Here is a 20,979-nt window from a genome sequence, read left to right as displayed (position 1 = left end):
ACACTTACTGCTGTGTAGCAGGAATGGGGTTCATTATATCCAGGAGGAGGAAAATGATTTATGATACTTCTTTGTTAGGGTTTCAGTTTCTGTAAGACTGAAAGGAAAATAGCCAGCCAGAACCATTTTCTAACCTCTCACATTAACCTTCAGTTGAGTTTATTAGCTTTTCATTTACAAATGGTGAGTGGTTGGTTTGGTGTTAAGCATCAGAACTTCGAATTGGGATTATTTTCAAAAACAGTGACAGTGCTTCTAGAGAAGACTGCTATGCAGATATAACAGAAATGTGATTAGAAGCAAGAGATTTCAGAATTATGGAAATTAATTTGTACTGAAGAAAAAGGACTTTTTAAGAAATGATATATGTTGAGAAAATTTAATTCTAATTTGCATTTGCAAACAGGTTAGATGAGAATACTAACTAGAAGAGCCATAACAAAGAAATGCCAATCTGCATGTTATTTCAAAGTCAGGGAACGCTACTTGTGTTTGCACATTTCTGTAAATTGGGCATTCTTCCTTTTTGCTTTCCAATACCAAGAATAAATTACTGTATTTCTTCTGATTCCAACATGTCTTGCAAATAATAATGTTATGAAAAGGGATCTCTAATCACTCTGACTTCAGATCTCATTTCCTGTGCTTAGGCTACCTATGGAGTTACCTGGATTGGCTACAAAGAAAGTTGTCAGTTTAACTAAAATTGGGGTTTAGACTAAATATAGAATCAACAAAGTTGGAAAAGACCTTCAAGATCATCAAGTCCAAATCTTGATCCAACACCGCTGTGGTTACTAGACTGTAGCTTCCATATGCAAGAAAATAAGCAGAAATATCTATTCTATGTTAATCTTGTGTGTTTATTATGACTTAGTGATATGTGAGCACATTAACAAGTTGCTGTAAAGCAAGCTAGCATGTGAATTTACAGTGCATGAGCTGAGCATTGCTATTACAAATGTAACAGCAGATACTGAATTTGCCACCACTGAATGCTGATGTGATGAACAGTTTATTCTACAGTGCTTTATTCATGTCTCCTTAACAAAAACAAGCCCCCTTGCTCAGATTTGCAAGTAGTCTAAGTTAAAAGCCTGATGAGGGGCACTCTGTCAGCATGTTTACAAGGACTCCCTGACAGTGTGGTATCAATCACATGTGTTATGTGCATTTACTGCACTAAATTTAAATGGTGTCTTCCACGTACATGGCTATCCTTTAAAGATAGTAAAAAGATTCACACAGGTATTTAGCCTGCCTTGTTACACACACTACCTTAGCACCTTTTGGTGATATTTTCACCTTCTTTCAGTTCCCTGCACCTGTTACTACAGAGTAAGTAGAGGCACAACCCAGATGGCTCAGTGGGAGAAGCTTACATCCTCTGTTTCCCAGTTGCTTGTGCTGTGGACTGGCCTTTAAATAAACCTTTATGGATGTGCATATTTCATTTTTTTCAGGTGGTCTTCCATTTTCAACAATAAATGCTTAAATTAAACCAAACCAAGCACTTCTAATTTTAAAATACTATTTAGAGAAAGCTTCTGTGGATTTAATTTATTTGGATTAGGTTTACACTTCAGATAAAATGGTACAATTTTCATATATAGGAAAACCAATAAAAACTATTTTAAATTACTGTCATTAAATCAGTGGAAATACTGGGTAACTATTCCAGTTTTTTTATGCCTGCCTGTACAGCTGGTTTTAGGCTAATGTTGTTGGGCTGAGCTAGGTAATTAACTGAACTGCTTAATTTAAACTCTTGCAGGTAATAGACAAACCATGAGCAATACATCCTATCTATTTTCATTTGTGATAAGAGATTGTATCAAATACATAACACTGTCTGTCTATATTTATTGTTCAGAATTTAAAGAAAAATTAAAAATAAATTTGATACAAATGTTTGTAAGACACTTAAAGATGTTAGGAAAACCACTACATCCATGAGACTCCAAGACCTGGGGATTCCTCTTTCCCAGCTACTGAAGCCCAGACAGGTACCGGTCTCTCCATCCCTATCCGATTGCTGAAGTTCCCATTTGGACTTTGGCTGGTGGTGAGGCTGAGAATGTGTCCTAGAGAGGTGTGCACATATGGCGAGAGGACACTAATGCAGCTGCCCACACAGGCCGCCACCAACAGCACTGCCTTTGTAGCACCCACATGTTATACTGCCACAGCTCACATAGAACATACCTGCAGGTAGCCAGGTTTTGATCCTTCTCGTTATGTTCACTGTCACATAAATGCATGGACTCACACCCTTCACAAGTGTCCTCATGTTCATGGATCCTTCGGTCATGAGCAAGGGCTCCCAGTCTACCCCATACCTGTGCTTGCAGCCTGGACCTCTTATGCAGCCATCAGCTCAGAGCTTGGCTTTTTCAGATGCAGATCTCCTGCTGTCCAGCTGGAAGTTTGCTAATGGACTACACATACACACATGCACTCAGGGTTAAATTCACTGGGAAAAACAAACATGTGGGTGTTTCCAGTTGCTGGCACATAAACCTTGGGCCCGGTGACCCACTGTCAGCCTCCAGGCTCTGCCACCCAAATCTAGTGGCCCCTGTGATCTGCAGACTTTTTTTGATGAAGAAGATGCTGTCACATTCTGCATATTCCCCCCATGTGAGAATGCTAATACTGAGAACAATCAGCATGTCAGCTGAAGGGTATTGCCCTGACAGTATGAACTCTATCTGATTGAGATGTATATATATATCTATATCTATATATAGGAAGAGTGGTTCTCTTGAATGCAAGCTTTCAAAGGTGCTGCAGAGATAGGAATCCAAATACTGATTTATTTATCAGTTATTGGTGCTTTCATTTTTAAAGTTAAGCAAGAAATCCTTTCAGTCTTTACGTGTGCCTCTCTGGGAGATTAAAACCCTTGCGGATTGCCAGGTGAAGTGAATAATACTGAAGAATGAAGTGGTCTTTCAAAACATTAAAGAAATACCGCAGATAAATATTTCAGATAAAAATATGATTGTAGCATAAATTAACAGGTTGATAGTGTAGTTACAGGTAGTGAGAAAGATGCTAGTGTTGGAAAATTCCTGTCTTTGCCAGCTGAAGCTGCTAGTATTCTCATTTAACTTTGAAGGTACTTTGCGTTTTCCCTCCTCCCCTTTATTTATTTACTAGATGCGTTGCTTAGCAGAAGTATCTTAAATTATATCTAGTAGTAACCCTACCTGCTTTAGACAACACTAAGAAACTGGCAGTGCCATGAGTCATGACAAATCAAAATGTAATGTCAAGTTCTTGCAAAACATCCATAACCTAAAAGGAAGTGAAGGGAATTGAGTAAAGTAAGCCTATATATTCCAAAGTATCTTCCCAAACTCTTCAGATAATTACCTTCTATTTGGACTTTTGAATAATAATTTCTAATGCTTTAATTCTCAGATTGTTTTTTTCCCTTCAGCATAAGGAAAAGATTTTTCTCTCTCTTAAATAGGAATTAAATGGTGCAGAATTAAAATAATTATATATTGTAAAAGTAGTTGTAGAGTAGTTTCCAACCTGATTAATCTTTGCACATTTATTTGATTTAGCAAGTAAATTTCTTTTTTTGATTTGTGGTTGGAATGTCAGTTATAGAACTGGAGATATGTGATCTATGTGATGATTAGTTTGGACATTGGTATACGCATTTCTTGAGGTGGGTTTTTCTACTTGAAATCTGCTTTCAGTTGATTGTATTATGAATAAATACAACATTTTTTCTAAATACAACGTTATTTCTAGACTTCCAGCAGTAAGCATGCACTTGCAGGTGAGGAGGAGGGGCCAGTTCTTTGCAGTTTAATTTTTTTTGCCATCTTGGCAGATGTCCTTAGTTTTGTTCTCCAATATATTCTGTGATGTTCTGTTCTTAGGAACATGCATGTGTTTGGAATAGAAAATAATCTGTGTAGTCTCTGCTGGGGAATTCCCCTTGCCCTTTTGCTTTACAACCTTGTACAAATGTAATTAGTTGTGTTCCAAGAAAAAGCTGCATTGGAATTTGTTTATTCATTAGGAACCAAGAGCAAGATAATCTGTTAAAACTTTGTTTTAATGAAATACAGCAGAACTGTACATTACAGGGAATATGCTTTTATAAGACTACAATGTTAAGGCGTTTTACTGATCTTTTGAGCAAGATGCTGAAAAAGGTGAACAAATAAAAGTTTTGTTTAGCGTGTTAAAGATTCTAGTGTTATTGGAAGGTTAAACATGTATATGAATTATGCATTTGAAAAGAAGTGTCTATAAATAATTTCTAAAGAAATTATTTGGATATGGTGTAACTGGGTTTTGAAAGTGCTTGCATACATTGCTGTGGAAAGATGAATATTTCATTTTGCTGTACCACTAAACTATACTTTTAGAGCATGATCTTGGTGAGGAGTGCTTCAATATCTGGAATTTGAAATTTGTCCTACAACAGCTTCAACATTTATTTTCCTCGCTGTGAATTCAGTAAATTAATCTGTGTTAACGTGTTTTAGGGGTGGTTTTGAGAGTTTACATTGATGGCTTTGAAGACAGTTAACTTGGAGGTCTATGTGAAAACGTAGCTTGCAGATAGCACTTTTTGAACCCGTATGGTCAAAAATAAGAGAGGGATGGTGATGAATGCTGTGCACGTATGGTGTGGTAGCTCAGTCTAAGTCACAGAGCATGGACTGAGTAAGTCTTAAAATCGGCACAATTTCCTAGCACCTACAGAGTGACCAAAACTTCAGCTGGCTGTGTGTGCCATTTCAGGCATTTGTCGTGAGAAGAAAAGTAAGAGATACTTAGACAGAAGTTTAGGAGAAAGGAACAGGCAGAGTAGCCTGGATTTATATTGCATGTGGTATAATCCGTAAGTACTTGCTTCTTGAATCGCTTTTGACTGTCAGCTTTCATGTGTGATATACATACACACGTACATACGTAAATATGTAAACTGCCATGGTCTTGATAAAACTTGAAGGGAGAGAGTGAAGTTGTTGACAGTGGTTTTGCCAGCTAATTTTGTAGATGAGTGTTGGACTAGATTTAATCTAATAAAGGTTTCTCTCTCTCCTATTCTTGTTTTTAATCAGTGAGAGGAGAGTTGAGATCTTCAAGGAAGGTTATGGTGACTAAACTAAAGGTTGTAATGACCTTAAGAGTTTGTCAATCCCCCTGTGTAGGAAATCTTATTCAAAAGCGACTCTTTGCATTTCGGGCACATGCCTACAGCAGTATTGTTTGTAGTAGGTGATGTTACTACCCTTTAGCTGCTTTTCACAGCCACCTTGTCATCAGAGATAAACATGTACCTGACTTCCCATCAATCCGCTGCAAATCCCAGCATCTTAGTTAAAGCTGCCTGCGCAGGTGGGATTTACACTGACTCCAAACTTTGCAGAGAGGCAGGTGTGCTTTATTTGGGTGGCTCTGTGGGCGAGTGTAATAGTCTTGAAAAGACAACTTCAGGTGATAAAAGGCCACTTCTCAGTAAAAACATCAATGTAAGGTTTTAATATGTTTCTAATTTTAGCATGTGGACTTGATTTAATGGGTTGATTGGTCTTTAATTCGTGAACATGCCTTCTGAGAGATGACCTAAATCTTTCCAGAATTATAAATAATAGCTGGAATGTTTTGATGTTTCAGGAAAGTTTGAATACAAAAAAAGAAAATATTTGTTCCAGCTGTGAATTCCTGAGAGTGAAAGGACAGTCTGTTGTAAGATACCAAATTAGGATATTCCTTTGACATTACAGGATCATAAATTACATTCTGTAATTGAAGAAGTGGTTAGATTCTAACAACATTAGTTGCCTAAATATATGTATTAATTGGGCTAGTTGTACTTGCTGGTCTGTTTCAAATTATTTCTTTTGTCTTTGCATACACTTGAATTGTGCAAGTTTGACAGTTTTTAATCTTTAGCTTGATAAACCCTAAAGTTCTAGGAAGTAATTTTTCTTAATTTTATTATATGACAAACTGGTAGGACTTATTATTAAGACTGCTTAATACTTTCTATTAAGTGATTATATTTTCACTTTCTTGTAGCTACCAGACTTCCAACTGGAATATTCTGTCTGGCCCAAGCTGTTTTGCTGGGGTTTTTTAAACAATTTTGATAAAAATGCTTTAGCCCATTTCTAAATGAAACTAGAAGTGGAACGTGATTCTACACAGATTAAAGTTTCTTTTTTCAAGGAGTATAGTTAAGGAACTCAAGAACCATCCATATTTTTCCAAGCCTTTTAAAATTATTCACATCTACTTTCTCCATATGGTGTATTTAGATTTCAGCTGCTACGTTCTCTAGAGCTGTGTGTGCTGAGCAGGCGTGATCACATATCCCCAGGTTGGGAGGAGCTGAGCAAGGTTTTTCTTGTTGCTTGATTACCAGACAGTAGAATGGGAAGCAATGTCTATTCAGCCATCTCCCAATTTATAAATGCTTGGCATTACACCCTTAATTTACATTCTTTGAACATAGTCCTGTTACGATTTTCTTGGATTTCAACAAGTGGAACTTCATAGATTTCACAGAATATTCTGAGGTGGAAGGGACCCACAAGGATCATCAAGTCCAACTCTTAAGTGAATGGCTCGTAGGGGGATTGAACTCACAACCTTAGTGTTATCAGCACCAACTGAGCTGCATGTTTTCAGAAAAAATGTCATGCTGTTGACATGTTCCTTAGTGATAAGTAGTTCATAGCTGACTAAAAAGTGCACCTTCGTCTCTTTTTATCAGGGCTGCCTCTGCTGCAGTTAATTTACAAGCGTTTGCACTTTTAAGCCAACTGCTATGGCTTATGACATCCTTAGGTTGAATTTCTACTGTGAATTGCAGCAGCTGCAATTTCCAGGGCCTCAGCTTTCTGGATTAAAGGATTAGAAGGGGAGCTTGCACCTATTTAGAGCAGCTGAGGAGCACTAAGCCCAACTCCATGAAGTAAAGATTGAACTGAAATTTAATCAGAGCCACTCTGAAGACAAACAGGAAAAAAAAAAAATCTTTGAAAGTTTCCTGCACCAAGAAAGAGGGCTCTGCAGTGTAAGGCCAGTTGGTACAGGCCTTAACAACTACTGGTGATGGGGTGTTTGGGTTTCTTAGTGAAAGTTAATATTAGGTTAATCACTTTGCTGTTCCCTCATGGTCACTTAACTTTTCCATTCTTGAACTCCTTCTCTGACATATTACAGTAGCACTTTGTCAAAGATTTAGTTTGTGATCCTTAAGGAAGAACAATCTCCCTTTTTATTACTTCATTCTTTTGTTGCAAAGTAGTTCTGTACTACTCCTCTTTTTGTTGAAATGAATCTGTAGTTTGTTTATTTTGGTGTTTCCAGTCTATGGAGTGTAGCACGGGCTTAAGTTAGTTTTCCTTTACTTTAGAGCTGTAACTAACAATTTAAATTCTGAGATTTGAGTTTCTTTTACATATTGCCAAATTTCTAATTTTTTTGCGTGGTCATTCTCTATCTATCTGTACCTTAAAATATTAATTCAGTGTTGTAGTTGCAATTCGTGGATTAAAAATACTATGGGCATAGTTGATCTGCATCTCTGCCTGCTTGTGCTTATGTACTGCTACAATGTTATCTCACCGAACTGCTTTCCAGCAGGGCAGCCTATGCATGCTAAGCATGCTTCTGCTCGGTATTGTATTACATCTTTTTTTTCTACTCTGTGTGCAGTAAGTGATGCATAAGCTTTCTGAAGCAATGAAAAGACAGGAGGATGTGCCCTGGGGTCAGGGAGGGGCAGTGGCTCACTCCCTATCTGCTCGGGGCTATCAGAAAGCCTCACCCTCAGGTGTTGGGCCTATAGCATCAGTTCTGGCATTATGTGCTGCTTTTAAAACAATGCCTGGCTTCTTTCTTTTTTCTTGCTCCTTGCCAAGAAATGACAATTGAACAATTAAGGCACAAAGCAGAGAGGGTTTAGCAAATCATGAACTGTTTTTAATTTGCCTCATTAAGCTGCTGTTAACTACTTAAAGCCATCTGCTTAAAAATAATTTACACATCTTGAGTTTGCTCTAGAGAGCAGGTAGACCTTCATTAGAGCAGGACTCGTTATTAATGTTATCTTTAGGGGGCTTTCAGTTGTTGTGGAAAATATGTTATTGCTCACTGAACCAAACTTTCCCTGTAAACAAAAGGAAGTGACGCATGTGGGTAACTTGCAGTCTGCATCCATAACCGTGTTCTTGGTAACCACTGCCATTCATTTGGAAACTGGCTTGCTGTGGAGGTAGTTATTTACAGCCATTGGGTAGGTCTGGATATGTGAGAAAGGAGAATGAGCTGTGTGAATGCCTCGTATCAGTATTATCTAAAATCATCCCCAAAAATTAGTCTTGGAGAGAAAGAACAGCAAGATCTGCCTCAGTGCCTCACCTGTCATCGAGGAGGGGGAGTCCTGTTGCCTGCACCCTGAAGAGCTAGCTGAGGAAAAACAAGTTTCTTTGTCTCCCCAGATGTGTAAAGAACCAATTTTACTTACGGAGAACAAATCACCAGAGCACAGACTCTCCCTCCTATTTGGGGCTGAGATTCACTGGCATTTCAGTCAGACAGTATGTATACCCCGTCTGACCCGCTGCATAGGTCTGTGGTTTGCTGTGAAATTATTGTCCTGCTTCTTGTCAGAGGAGACTGTGTCACCAGTGAGCTAATGGATTGCTGATACGAATAAGATCATTTGGAGTGAAACTAGCTTTAGGAATATTAGATAATGACGGTGTGAGGATTTAAAAGAAGATCCCCCCATTCAGTCTGTTGGAAAGAGATGGATGTGATTTTTGGCATATATTTGACTAAGTATAAATCTTTCATCATTGCATTAAAAACTCATTAAAATATTGCTATGAGATTGATTGGTTTGTTGTTTGGGTTTTTTTTTTGTTTACAATTGCGTGCTGTTTATTAAGAAGAAAAATGCCAATATTTAATAGGATGTAAAGCCTTTGTAGTAGCTGAGCAAAAATGTTGCTATGAACTTTAAATATCATTGTCTTTCTATTAAGGTTTTATTTGTTTCTTTCTGGCAAGAAGGACCGTACAAACAGACTGACTGCAGACGTTTGCACACAATATGCTTTCAAGTGTGACAAACCAAAAAAAAGTACAGGGCTTCTTGTAATTGCTTTTGGTTGCAAAAGTTGAAGCTATTCTTTCCAACTGTAGCTGCTGTGTCTTTTAAAATTACACTTCCAAAGCAATCCTTCACTTGGAATCCTTTTATGTTTGCCCAGTCATCTGGGCCTTCATTTGAAAAAATAGGTATGAAGAAAATATCTTAATTTGTCTTGATTAGAAGGAATGAATGTTCTAAAAATGTATACATTGAACATATACATGTGGCTTCTGCCGTATTTGATGTGCCCTCATGCTTCTGTTCTTTTTGCTATATTTGTCTTAATCTGGAATGAATGTTGCTTCAGGATTTCACTGTGAAACAGTTCTTCAAAATAACTTTAAGTAACATAGAGCTAATTAATTCTTGTAGATCAAATATATGAAAAAACAAATCCATTTTTAAATTTTCAAAACGCTTGTAAACATTTTAAACTTAATGCTTACCTTCTCAACTGATTACTGAGGACTGCTCAGTGCCAAGATGATGATTGAAACTCAGTTACTCAAATCACAAATTGTTCCTTTTTAGTACTCTTGACTGACATGTAAGGTTAGAGCCAGTTTGAAAACTTCAGTCTATTTTATATGCAAAACATTTTTCTGAGCAAAACATTCTGAATTGAGACGAGTTAAATCTTTGAATCTATCTGAGCTGTAGCTCAAATAGCAGGAGAAAGTGATAACCACTCCAGACCTTCCTGGGAAGTTTGGGTAGAGAGCTTTGTTTTTAGGAGAGAATGATATGTGATGACTCAAATCTGCAGTTTTCACCAGTTATATATATGCTAAGGAATCTTGGAAAATATTTCTTTAGCATTTCCACTCTAGGTGAGAGCAAGTTGTCAAAGACCACAATCTGTCACAAAAAGTGTTTTAATTTTCTGTCATTTCTACCTACAATTCTTACAAAATGTAGCAGATTCTTGCTTTAGCAACACCTTCAGACACTAGCAGAAGACCTGAAGAAGACCTTGCCAGGGTGCAGTTATTGCATCTGCAGAAGATGGAAAACTTGTGCTTAAACCCTAGTTCAGCTGCTGCTGTGGCCTCCTTTTCATGTCCATCCTCTTTTGGCTATTTTTGCAGAAGGGAAGGGGACAGGGACATAAAGACGGCTCTATCTTGATGCAACCAGCTCTGCTGAAGTACCATCATATGTGACTACCAGAAATATTTTATCTGTCCCTTTCCCGCTGCCAAAATGAAGGAACAGAATCATTTTGCCCTTTTTGATAGGTCTTCCCTCTGGTCTCTCTGTGAAAGGCATCAGCTGGGGAGTGGAGGAGCCCACTGCTGAATGAGAGAGGAGCCTTGAAAACTCTTTGGCAGGTCAGAGCTGGAGTGAGGTATGCAATAGAGGAGTAGGGAAAACGTTTCTACTGGGAGTTGCAAGGCCCTTGGAAGGCGTTAGCTTCTTACCACGTTTGTTTCTCACTTGCTGAGTGGGAGTAGGATCTGTATCTGAGAGTCTTGTGCAGCTCTGTTCTCTGAACTACATGAAGAAGGTGCAAAAAAAGCTGTCTAGGGGATGGCTCTGAGTCCTGTGTCTCCTGGTGCTACTGGTTCCTGTGTTCCCTCTATTTTTATCTAAGATGAGAAACAGAATTACAGAATATGCTGAGTTCAAAGGGACCCACGAAGATCACTGAGTCATCACTGAGTCCAACCCTTAGCCCTGGACAGGACCATCCCCAGGAATCATTCCATGTGCCTGGGAATGTCATCCAAATGCTTCTTGAACTGTGGCAGCCTCAGTGCTGTGACCACTTCCCTGGGGAACCTGTTCCAATACCCAACTACACTCTGGGTAAATCTGGGTAATATCCAACCTAAACCTCCCCTGACTCAGCTTCAGGCCATTCCCTCAGGTCCTGTCACTGGTCACCTCAGAGAACAGATCAGTGCCTGCCCTTCTGCTTCCTCTCGTGAGGATGTTGAAGACCACAGTGAGGTCTCTCCTCAGTCTCCTCCAGGCTGAACAGACCAAGTGCCCCCAGCCTCTCCTCATACGGCTTCCCCTCAAGGCCCTTCACCATTTTCTTTGCCCTCCTTTGAATGCTCTCCAAGTGCTTAATATCTTCCTTATATTGTGGTGCCCAAAACTGCACACAATATTCAAGGTGAGGCTGCACTAGTGCAGAGCAGAGCAGGACAATCCTCTCCCTTGACCCACTGGCGATGCTTTGCCTGATGGCCCTCAGGACATGGTTGGCCCTCCGGGCTGCCAGGGCACTGCTGACTCATTTAACTTGCCATTGACCAGGACCCCCAGGTCCCTTTCCACAGTGCTGCTTTCCAGCGTCTCAGTCTGTACATACATCTGGGGTTGCCCCATCCCAGCTGGAGACAATGTGAAGGAGAAGAAGAGCTACTGACAGGAGAGGGACAGTTCTCAAATGACTGCCTGAAGAAGTAGACACGAAATGGGGCATGTTACTGATAACTGGCTTTGGAAACTCATCTGGAGTATGGATTTCTCTGTTTAGAAAATAAACCTTTTTCACTCATCTTCCTGCTCTTTCCTGCCCTGAACCCAGCTGGAGCTGCTACAAGACAAATCCTGCTGAGGGTTCAACAACTCTGTCCTCCTTGGGGGCTGAGTGCATCTGTCAAAGAAATCTGGCCAAGGAGCAGCGCTGACTCAAGTGACAGAGCTCAGCTGGGGATGCAGCAGCTTAACAGAAGTAGTTTTAAACAATGTCTCTGATGAAGACAGCCCCTGAGTAGTGCTAACATGAGTCGTAGCTTTGAAGTCTTGTGATGGTTTGTGGGGTTTTTTTTCTGAAAACCACAGGCTCGTAGTTCTTGTGTCTACTTAAGGATGTAACTGTACATTGAAGCAGTAATTTCTAGCCCTTGCGTTTGTGTGAGAAAGTGACTCATGACCTGAATGTCCTTTTACAGCTCAGAGCTAGAAAGCTTATGAAAACTCATAATCATTGAGTAACTGGGTGTGAAAAGGTGGTCAAGGAGATTCTGAGGTATAAGAGAAGGGCATGAAGTAATTTGCTTCAAATTCACAACTTGAAACTAAATGGGAAGCTACTGGCTCTCCATTTGCTCCTTCCTTTGTTTAGAAATCCATTTGTAAGTAGCAGAGGAGCCAAGAGGCAGCTAGAAGAGTTAGGATAGCAGCACCTACCAGCTCTATCCTCCTACCCACATCTTCAGAGACAAGTCGACATACTGGGGCAGGACGGTGCTTGAAGAGAAAAAGAACAGAAGGAGAGTTTCGACCTCTTTAGCACCTTTATTCTAGAAAAACTGCAAAGAATACTTTTTTGAGGTATTTTGTAAAAGGAAGTATCATATCTTTCCTTCACGCAGTAAAAGGGAAGTTGCATGACTGAAACGGTCATGCTTAGGGCAGTGAATTTCTGGCATTGTGGCAATGTTGGCGTTAAACATTTCCCTTGTCTAGCTTCAGTAGAGTTCTTGTGTTCTTGTGCCAGTGTTTTGAGGGGTGTAACATTAGGAAAGAAAAGGTTATGTGTGTTCTGTTTGGAGTCACTTATTAAATCTCATGAAGTGTGCTGCTTTTTGAATGAAGGGTGTACTAGGGAGTGCTTATCCTGTTTGGAAAAGAAGCTCTGAGGCTGTCAGACCATCAGTAGGCTTTTTGTGGGGATAGTTCACCCAAAGAGAAGTGTAGGTTGATTGATCTCATGTGGTCTGTCAGCACAGAATAGCAATGATGCTACTTGTGAAAGGCAACCTCTGAAAGAAAAAGAAAAAAAAAAAAAAGAGGACAAAACCAAAATCTGTGTGTCAGGAGGTCCAGTGCTGGTAATGGTGACTTCTAATAGTCAAGCAGCTTTACCCTGTTGCACATAGTGTGGCTCCGTGTGGTTGCTCGGGCATGGCAAAAAAGAGCAGGTCCTGTGTTGTACACTGCAAAGACAGTTTGCCTCCCTTTTGACTAAAATAACTTCAATAAGAACATTTAATTTGAGGACTTCATTGGTCTGTCGAGTAACTACCTTGTTTTTTATGTGAGGGCTAGCCCCCTATGCAGAATGACAAACAGTGAACACATGCAGCAGGTTCCATGCCTATGAAGTAAGTTTGGAGGGGATAGGGTGCAGTGTAGCTTTGTCCTGCTAAACAGGCTTAGAATGTTAATTCTACAGCAGTAGGCCTTAAAAACATAAGTTTATGTTTTGAATAAATTAAGGTGCTATTACATAACAACTTCAACATTTTTTTGTTCTCTTCCCTCTTTCCCTTCTACAGATCACACATCCGTGGGCGGGCTGGGAGACAGTTTTTATGAATATTTATTGAAAGCCTGGCTTATGTCAGACAAGATGGACACGGAGGCAAGAAAAATGTACGACGATGCAATTGAGGTGATTATAATTCATCGAGTTTTCCAATACAATGGAACCATCTTTAATGATTTTAAAAATTAAAAAATACCCCCCCCCAAAAAAAAAAACCCCAACAACTAAGCAAAAAAAATCACCATCAGGACTTGTTTTGATTATGTAAGTTTTAAGAAATCAAGTGATGAATAATACTAGTTTTCACTCTGAGAGTTTAAAAAGTATTATTGTGGAATACATCTGATGCAGACTATTGTACTAAAATTAATCAGCTTGTCCAAAATGGTATAATGTAAAAGCCCAAGCTATAGTTTATTAGGAAGAGATCTGGCAACCCTAAGATATGTGCAGAACGACCAAGTAATTTTTCTCCAGTGTTCAGAATCATTCTAGGAGTTTGAAGTCCCAAATTGTTTTATTCTTTTTATTATTTTCTAAGGCATTTATGTATTACATTCTATATTTATCTTGTAAAATGTAGTTCATATCTATTCCTTACTCTATGGTTCTTTTGTGATATGGTCTTATGCCCTCTCACAGATCAAGTAGTGCTTGCCCAAACAGGGCAGTACTGCTGCACCGTTCAGTAGGATTTGGGGTGGGGGCCTTTTTGTGGTGGCTCTGAGCTTTATGCTGCCCAGCTCTTACTTTCTCAGTTTCCCCACACCCAGGCATCTTCTCTCATCAGCTTCTCTTATGCCCATTATGCCACTGTGCCTAAGGTACAGTTAAGATGTGTAGAGCGTAACTAAGCTAATTTTAGGCAAATGAGCTGTGGTAGCAGCAGGGACCATGTAGTCTTGTCCTAGTGCAGAAGTGTGGTTGGTGCTTGATGTGTTCCATACTCTGTGCATGCCCTGTTTTTTTTCAACACAAGGTTTTCAAAGTTAGTTTTAGTACAGTCGGTCTCCTAAAGCAAATCACCTGTTCTTGGAGTTCTCAAAATGACCATTTTAAAAGAGATATAGTAAAAGTTCTAGGACAAAATTACTTTGAAGATGTAATATGTCTTATTCCTGACCTGAGTTTGATTGTATTTGACTTCGAGTTACTTGAACTTTTTCCTTTCCTACGTTGTTTTAAAGTGTTATCTGCATCATGTAGCTGGTTACTATCAGAGGTATAATAGTCATTCTCTCCTGGAGAAAAAGTGCATTGTTTTCTTTAGTCTCACAGTATAAAACAGATTTTGAGTTATTTTTTAAGCTTTTTACATACTTTCCAGGGTCTTCAGTATGGAGACAACAGGTGATGGTTCTTCTAATCTGTTATTACCTGATTTCTTCTCAGTTTTCTCCTCTTTGTCCGACTAGGAGCTGTGTTTACACTCTTAACCTTTGCCTCACACCATCATGCACTTTCCAGTTGCTTTATTCTGAAGCTGGTTATAGTCATTGATTTACTGCTTTCCTACTACTGTGATTTACATTCCCAGTTCCTCAGTGTTTGACCTTATCTCTATTACAACACATTGTTCAGGCAAAACCTGTTTTGTCACCCGTTCTGAATGATTTTACAGGACTGACTTTTTCTTTATCACTATCTATAGCTGTATCAATTTTTGTGTCATCTCCAAATTCTTTTTAGCATTTTTCTCGCAGATTGTTGTTAGAAATGCTGCCCAGTGTTGAATAAAAGTACCTTTGTAGAATCTTCATGAGATGAGGATTTTTTTCATGATTTTTTTTTTTACTTTGAACTGTTCTGGCAAGCAAACTTTTAGTCCACTTCGTATGTGCTGCCTTTGATTTGTTTAGGACTAATATATTGTAAAATGCCAAGAAAATTCCTGAAATTTCTAATATTCCCAGTATCAGCATACACGTATCAATCAAATATTTATTTTTGAAATTACATAATTCATTTTATATGATTGTTTTATTTTCTATTTAAAATACTGGTAAAGCGTCAGCTATTCCCCAGTTCTTTTGAACTTCCTTAGCTTTCTAGGGTTTGTTAAAGTCATCATTACTAGTTCAAAACATTAGTTGAATACTTTTATTAAGCTACTTTTAATGGGTCCTGTGGGTTTAAAAATGTTTAGAAATTGATGTTTAAAATCCATTCTGGTTACTGTTGAAATATTTTATTCAGATTCCTAAATTGTGAGCACTTCAAAATTAGAGGAAATAAACTTTCCCTTTCATCCTCTTCACTGTAAGCCGTCTTGCAAACCTTTTGTATGGGCAAATCTCTGTCTCTGAAGGGAGACAGAGCGAAGCAGAATTGGGACCCGGTGAAAACACACTGTGGATAGGAGGGAGGAAGAGCTGAGCTGTTCCCACTTCATGTGTGATATGACCTGCAGTCCAAGCATCAGATGGTTTCTTCGGCTTTTTCTCAGCTAAACCCACTTCTGTACATTTGAATCTGCACGAACTATGCTGATTTATACGTTGTGGAACATAATTCTCTTTCAGGATTTGTGTTTCTCCCAGGTCCTTCTTGACACTGAAAGACATGGGCAAAGAGTTATTAAGTAGGATTTGCTTTGTGTAATTGCAATTTGAATTTTTATTTAAAATATTTTTAAGAGCCCATTCCCTTACCATTCTTTTGTTTTTGCCTATAACTTAGGTCTTCCTCCATAGCTAACACTTCTTACTCTTGGTTTTTCAAAATGTGGAGCAGAAGCTCTTTGTGTCGTTTGTGCAAGCAGAAGGGGAATGGTATAGATCACATTCCTCCCACGGAGTTGGAAATGTTCTCAGCACCCACCAGTCTAAAAGAGTGTTTCTGTCCAGCCACTCTTCACTCTCTTAGCGTATTATGGGGAGGTGAGTGGAAGTTGGACAACCATAACCTCACTCTCAAGTCTTGCAGTAGGCAGTGATATCTCATTCCTTGGAGGTATTAAGAAGAAGAAAAGTACAGCATCTGTTCTTCAGATGTCATGATTTCTGATCCATGGCAAATGAAGCCTTATCCAGGTCACCATGTACTTTGTAACAAGAATACGAACAAGTTATATATCTGTAACATCTCTGTGCTGTATAACATTAATGCAGTCTTCCACTGTAAAGGACACTTCATTGGAATATCCTGGGACGTATATTCACAGTTGTGATAGAAGCTGAAATTGTGAAACCTGTTGGGAATTTTCTGTGGTGATAAAAATTGAGGGTGGGCCTCTTAACTTTGCTTTCACCATTGTGTTCACCTCCCCTCTAGTCTGGTTTCAACTGTCTTTTCTCCTTCTCACATCAGCTGGAGGATAAGGGAGCTTCTTTTGATCTGCTGCCTTGAGTAGTCTCATCTCTTAGGCTCACAAATTTGATCCTCACCCTTTCTTATTGCACAACATTAGGATAGCTAAAGGAAAGATTCAGCAGTGTGCTTGACTGTCACAAAATGGCAAGTATGGCTGCAAGTCAACTCAGAAAATGCTATTTTTTTAGTCATAAAAAGCACAGAAAGCATGAACATCAGATAGAGAATATTCAGGTCTTGCACAGAATCACAGAATATCCTAAGTTGGAATGGACCCAGAAGGATCATCTAGTGCAATTCTTAGTCCTGCACAGGACCATCCCTAAAAGTCACACCATGTGCCTGAGAGTATTGTCCAAATACTTCTTGAACTCTGTCAGGCTTGGTGCTGTGACCACTTCCTTGGGGAGCCTGTTCCAGTGCCCAACCACCCTCTGGGTGAAGAACCTTTTCCTAATATCCGACCTAAACCTCCTCTGATAGAACTTGATTTTCAAATTTCAAAAACTCCCCCTTCTACAAGACTGTGATGTTCAAGTTCAGAAGTTGTGTTCTCTGTTCAGAAGAGTGGCACTTTGCACCTGGAACATGTTCTTCAGTCAAACCATGAAAGCAAGTCTGGAATAAAGGAGTAGCTCAGACAAGTGTATAAGTTTGGCCTTCGCTGGGTCTCCTGGTGCTAACTACGGCAATTTTGTCCCACTGGAAAAGCTTCTGCAACCATTTACTCCTCAACAGTTATGAAATTACAAAAAGATACAATTCAAAAGGGAATTTCACACAACATTTGGAAAAAAATGTTTTCCTCTAGGAAATAAATAATTCATACATTTTTATTCCCTCTTGCTCCTCATAGTAAAAGTGGCTTTCCTTCAAAGAGGATTCAACTTCTAAGTACCATATGGTCAAAAAATGTCAGTTTTGTCACAGTCTAGGATAACTGAATCAACAGAGTTAATGCTTACAGATCTGAGTATCCTTTTCAGTGGCAGTTTTCGGCAGATCCAGTACTTCCTGTACCAGTACTTTGAGAACAAATGAGGCTTGTACAGTTAACCACATCAGGCTCCCTAGCAGCAGAAGCTATGATATCATGCCAGTCCTTAATGCCAATTTGCATGATGGTTAGAAAACCACTGTCAGCTGTCAGAGATTTATTGATTTCTGCTCTGTCAGTTATTTCCGCTTTCTTCTCACTGGATCCTGCCATAAGCACAAACTTTGGATCTGTCAGTAGTATTAGTGAAGAAATTAACCCAACAGGAATGCAGACCAGCACTTCTCTTTCATTGCCTTTTTGAGTGTCTAATGCTAAACATAGAAAGTACTACAGCAGATTGGGGGGAACTGTGAACCTCTCTGAAAGAGGCTTAAGCAAATTTTGTTCCATCTAGTTTTCAACCTTTAGAAAGTAAGATCAGCTATTCCTCTTACTAAGAGAAGTATACAATTTTTAAGTCACAAGCAACAACATATATTGGTACAACTGTGCAAAAAGAAACCAGCAGTGGCCTCACTTATAAAATGATAATGTTTTTTGTGAACAACAGCTCTAATACTCACCCATCATTTGAGCATGTGTAATTAGTGAGCTGCTTTGGAGAAGCCAGAAGGTGGCTGGTGCGTTCCTGGCACTGACTGAGGGTACAGGTGCTGCCTTTACATATGTTGCTGATCAAAAGTTTCCAACATGGTTGTGTTTTGTGAGTAGGCACAGAGTGTACAGAGGAACAAAAGGGTACTTCTCAGAAGTAACAGGTAGACAAATACTGTTTGAGCCATAAAATAAGTGCTGAATTCTCAACTAAAAGTACAATGTTATCTATGCTGTGATTTTCCTATGTTTGATTTCATTAGCATTGTTAGCAGTTAGGGTGTTTTTCTGTGTGCATTGAAATTATATTCTTTGTTCCTCAGAAGTGAATTTGCTCAGAAGTGAATTTGAAAGAAGGAGAACATTTTTTTTAATTTTGAACACAGTACTTTGTTCTTTGAAGGAGAGTTAATATGTAAAGCTTGCATGTGAAACAATATTTGAAAGTTCTCTTAATCTTTTTGTAGGCCATAGAAAAACATCTCATCAGAAAGTCCAATGGAGGACTGACCTTCATTGGAGAGTGGAAGAACGGGCATCTTGAAAGAAAGATGGGCCATTTGACCTGTTTTGCAGGGGGAATGTTTGCCCTTGGAGCAGATGGTTCCAGAGATGATAAAGCTGGACATTATTTGCAGCTTGGAGCTGAAATTGCACATACATGTCATGAGTCGTATGACAGGACAAGTAAGATCTGTTGTTAATCTAGTTATTTCAATAGCTGGAATACAGCAACTGTTGTAATTATTTTTAGGATTTGTTATGGACCTATGCCTTGTCTAACATGCTCTAGTTTTATACCAGTATAAATTTTAACATCTATGTATTTACTTCTGCTCTACATCATGGTGAGTAAACGTAAAACAAGACTTTAATATGGTTCCTTCATGCATGTTTATCCTTATTTTTGGGTCGGTCAGCGAAGATAGGTTATATAGATACAGGGAGGAAGCAATTTGTGTGAGCTCTTGTCCTCACAGATATATAGGGCATTTTGTTTCATGTGTATTGTTCTTACAGTTATATAGAGTGAAAAATTTGTAAATATACTTTTTACTGTTTTAGTAATAGTGCATTCTGGGTAAGTACAATTGAACTAGAGAGGATGAAAACTAGTATACAGACTGTAAGAAGACCAAAGACTTGACTAGTGAGGAGGCAATATCAGACTTCCTTGTTGGGCTGGAAGTTTCTCAAGGTCAGTCTTTTGGACCAGGTTTGTTTTATGTCTTTAGTAGTGACCTTGATGCATAAAGCTGAAGTGTGCTGATTGCACTTAGAGTGACTATAAAGTTGTAAGACATAATTAAAATGGAAGAGTCTCAGAACAGTAAGCAGGAAGATTTTGAGAACTGGACTGTCAGAAATAAGTTCAGTAGAAAAAGGCAGGAGCTCTTTCTCTGAACTGGGAGTCGAAAAATGCCAGTGCAGTCCTAGTCTGTATCAGAGGGAGAATTTTCAGCAGAGATTAGATAATATTAAGACTGCCTTAGAAGGCATGTGTAATTTGTCACCCAGAATACTCTGTACAAATCTGAATTTCAAACAGAACAAGTGAGGAGAAGGACCAAAAAAATAATTAAACTGACAGAGCTTGTATCTTTCAATGGGGAAATTAAGACAGATCAGCCTGCTCAGGCTAGAAAAATAATACCAAAGAAGGGACAAAATTTATTGTCATCTCAAGGGTAAACACTGAAAAGAAATAGTTGTTTTTTAAGATATAAAAGATCACAGTTGTAACAAGAGCAAGATTTTTAAGCTCACTATGAATAAATGTAGGTTAGAAATTGGAAATGGCTATGTGTAACCATCAGAGAAGTGAGCTTCTGAAATAACTTTGCAGTAGAAGTAATGGTAACTAAAACTCAAGCAATTTTAAGATAAGAATTCATGTATTTATTCAGAGTATTCCATTGTATCATTGTACAGTTGCCTGTCTTTTTAAATAATTCAGTCACACAAGTGATAATTTTATTTGGGTAGCAACAGCATTAAAAAAAAAATATGAGGATGCTTAAGAACAAAGGAAGGACATAGTAGCTATTGTTGCATTCTGAAAAATTGCATTTAAATGTTTAATTCGACATTTAAAAATAAGCAATGCTAAATTTACAGTTGTTTGAGCAGACCTAATTTTATTCCTTCAGATGCTTATTCTGTATCCTAAATAAGTCAAAAGATGGGGGAGATAAAAGTTTTGATTACATATTTAATGACCGTATAGGAACACACATGCAAGCAAGACTGAAAGTTATACAGACAGCTATAAATTTGCAATTTTCATTTTCTTTTGTTCAGTCATGCAGTCCCAGGAATGTGGATTGTTTTTGTTTGGGTGTTTTGGTTTTTATTTTCTGGACTGATTTTTCAAAGAAAATAAAGAACTTACATGTGCAAAATGTCAACTTCTTCATTATGCTTTAACAGCAGTATTTGAGATTTAATTGTACACTTTAATGACAGAACTAGATGATTGCAGAAAAAAACCTCTTTCAGAGGGAAGACAGTCATCCTGCTTCAGCTGATAGGTTTATGTTTCAGCCAGCAAAGGGGAGAGTTGATCTGATTTTCCTATGGACTTGGGAGAACTCTTGCCCAATTTAGCATCCCCAGAAGAGACAGAAAGGTGCTGAGACTGTGCTGGGGATAGGCAGCTCTTTTCTTTAGAGAAACAACTAGAGCTGTCCTTTCTTGTGTCTT

The 20,979-nt window shown here is 38.6% G+C and overlaps 1 protein-coding gene across 1 annotated transcript in view; it reads left to right on the top strand.

The window, feature by feature from the left end:
• MAN1A2 (mannosidase alpha class 1A member 2) overlaps positions 1-20,979 on the top strand; it is a 138,857-nt gene that overhangs the window by 101,162 nt on the left and 16,716 nt on the right. Inside the window, exons 9-10 of the mRNA XM_017814630.1 lie at positions 13,381-13,496; positions 18,744-18,963. Of these exons, the coding sequence (XP_017670119.1) occupies positions 13,381-13,496; positions 18,744-18,963 (336 nt within the window). The remainder of the gene's footprint in view (positions 1-13,380; positions 13,497-18,743; positions 18,964-20,979) is intronic.

This window comes from Lepidothrix coronata, unplaced genomic scaffold (assembly GCF_001604755.1).
Source record: "Lepidothrix coronata isolate B3197 unplaced genomic scaffold, Lepidothrix_coronata-1.0 Scaffold46, whole genome shotgun sequence".
NCBI classification, from domain to species: Eukaryota; Metazoa; Chordata; class Aves; order Passeriformes; family Pipridae; genus Lepidothrix; species Lepidothrix coronata.
This window is presented reverse-complemented; position numbering and strand designations above follow the sequence as displayed.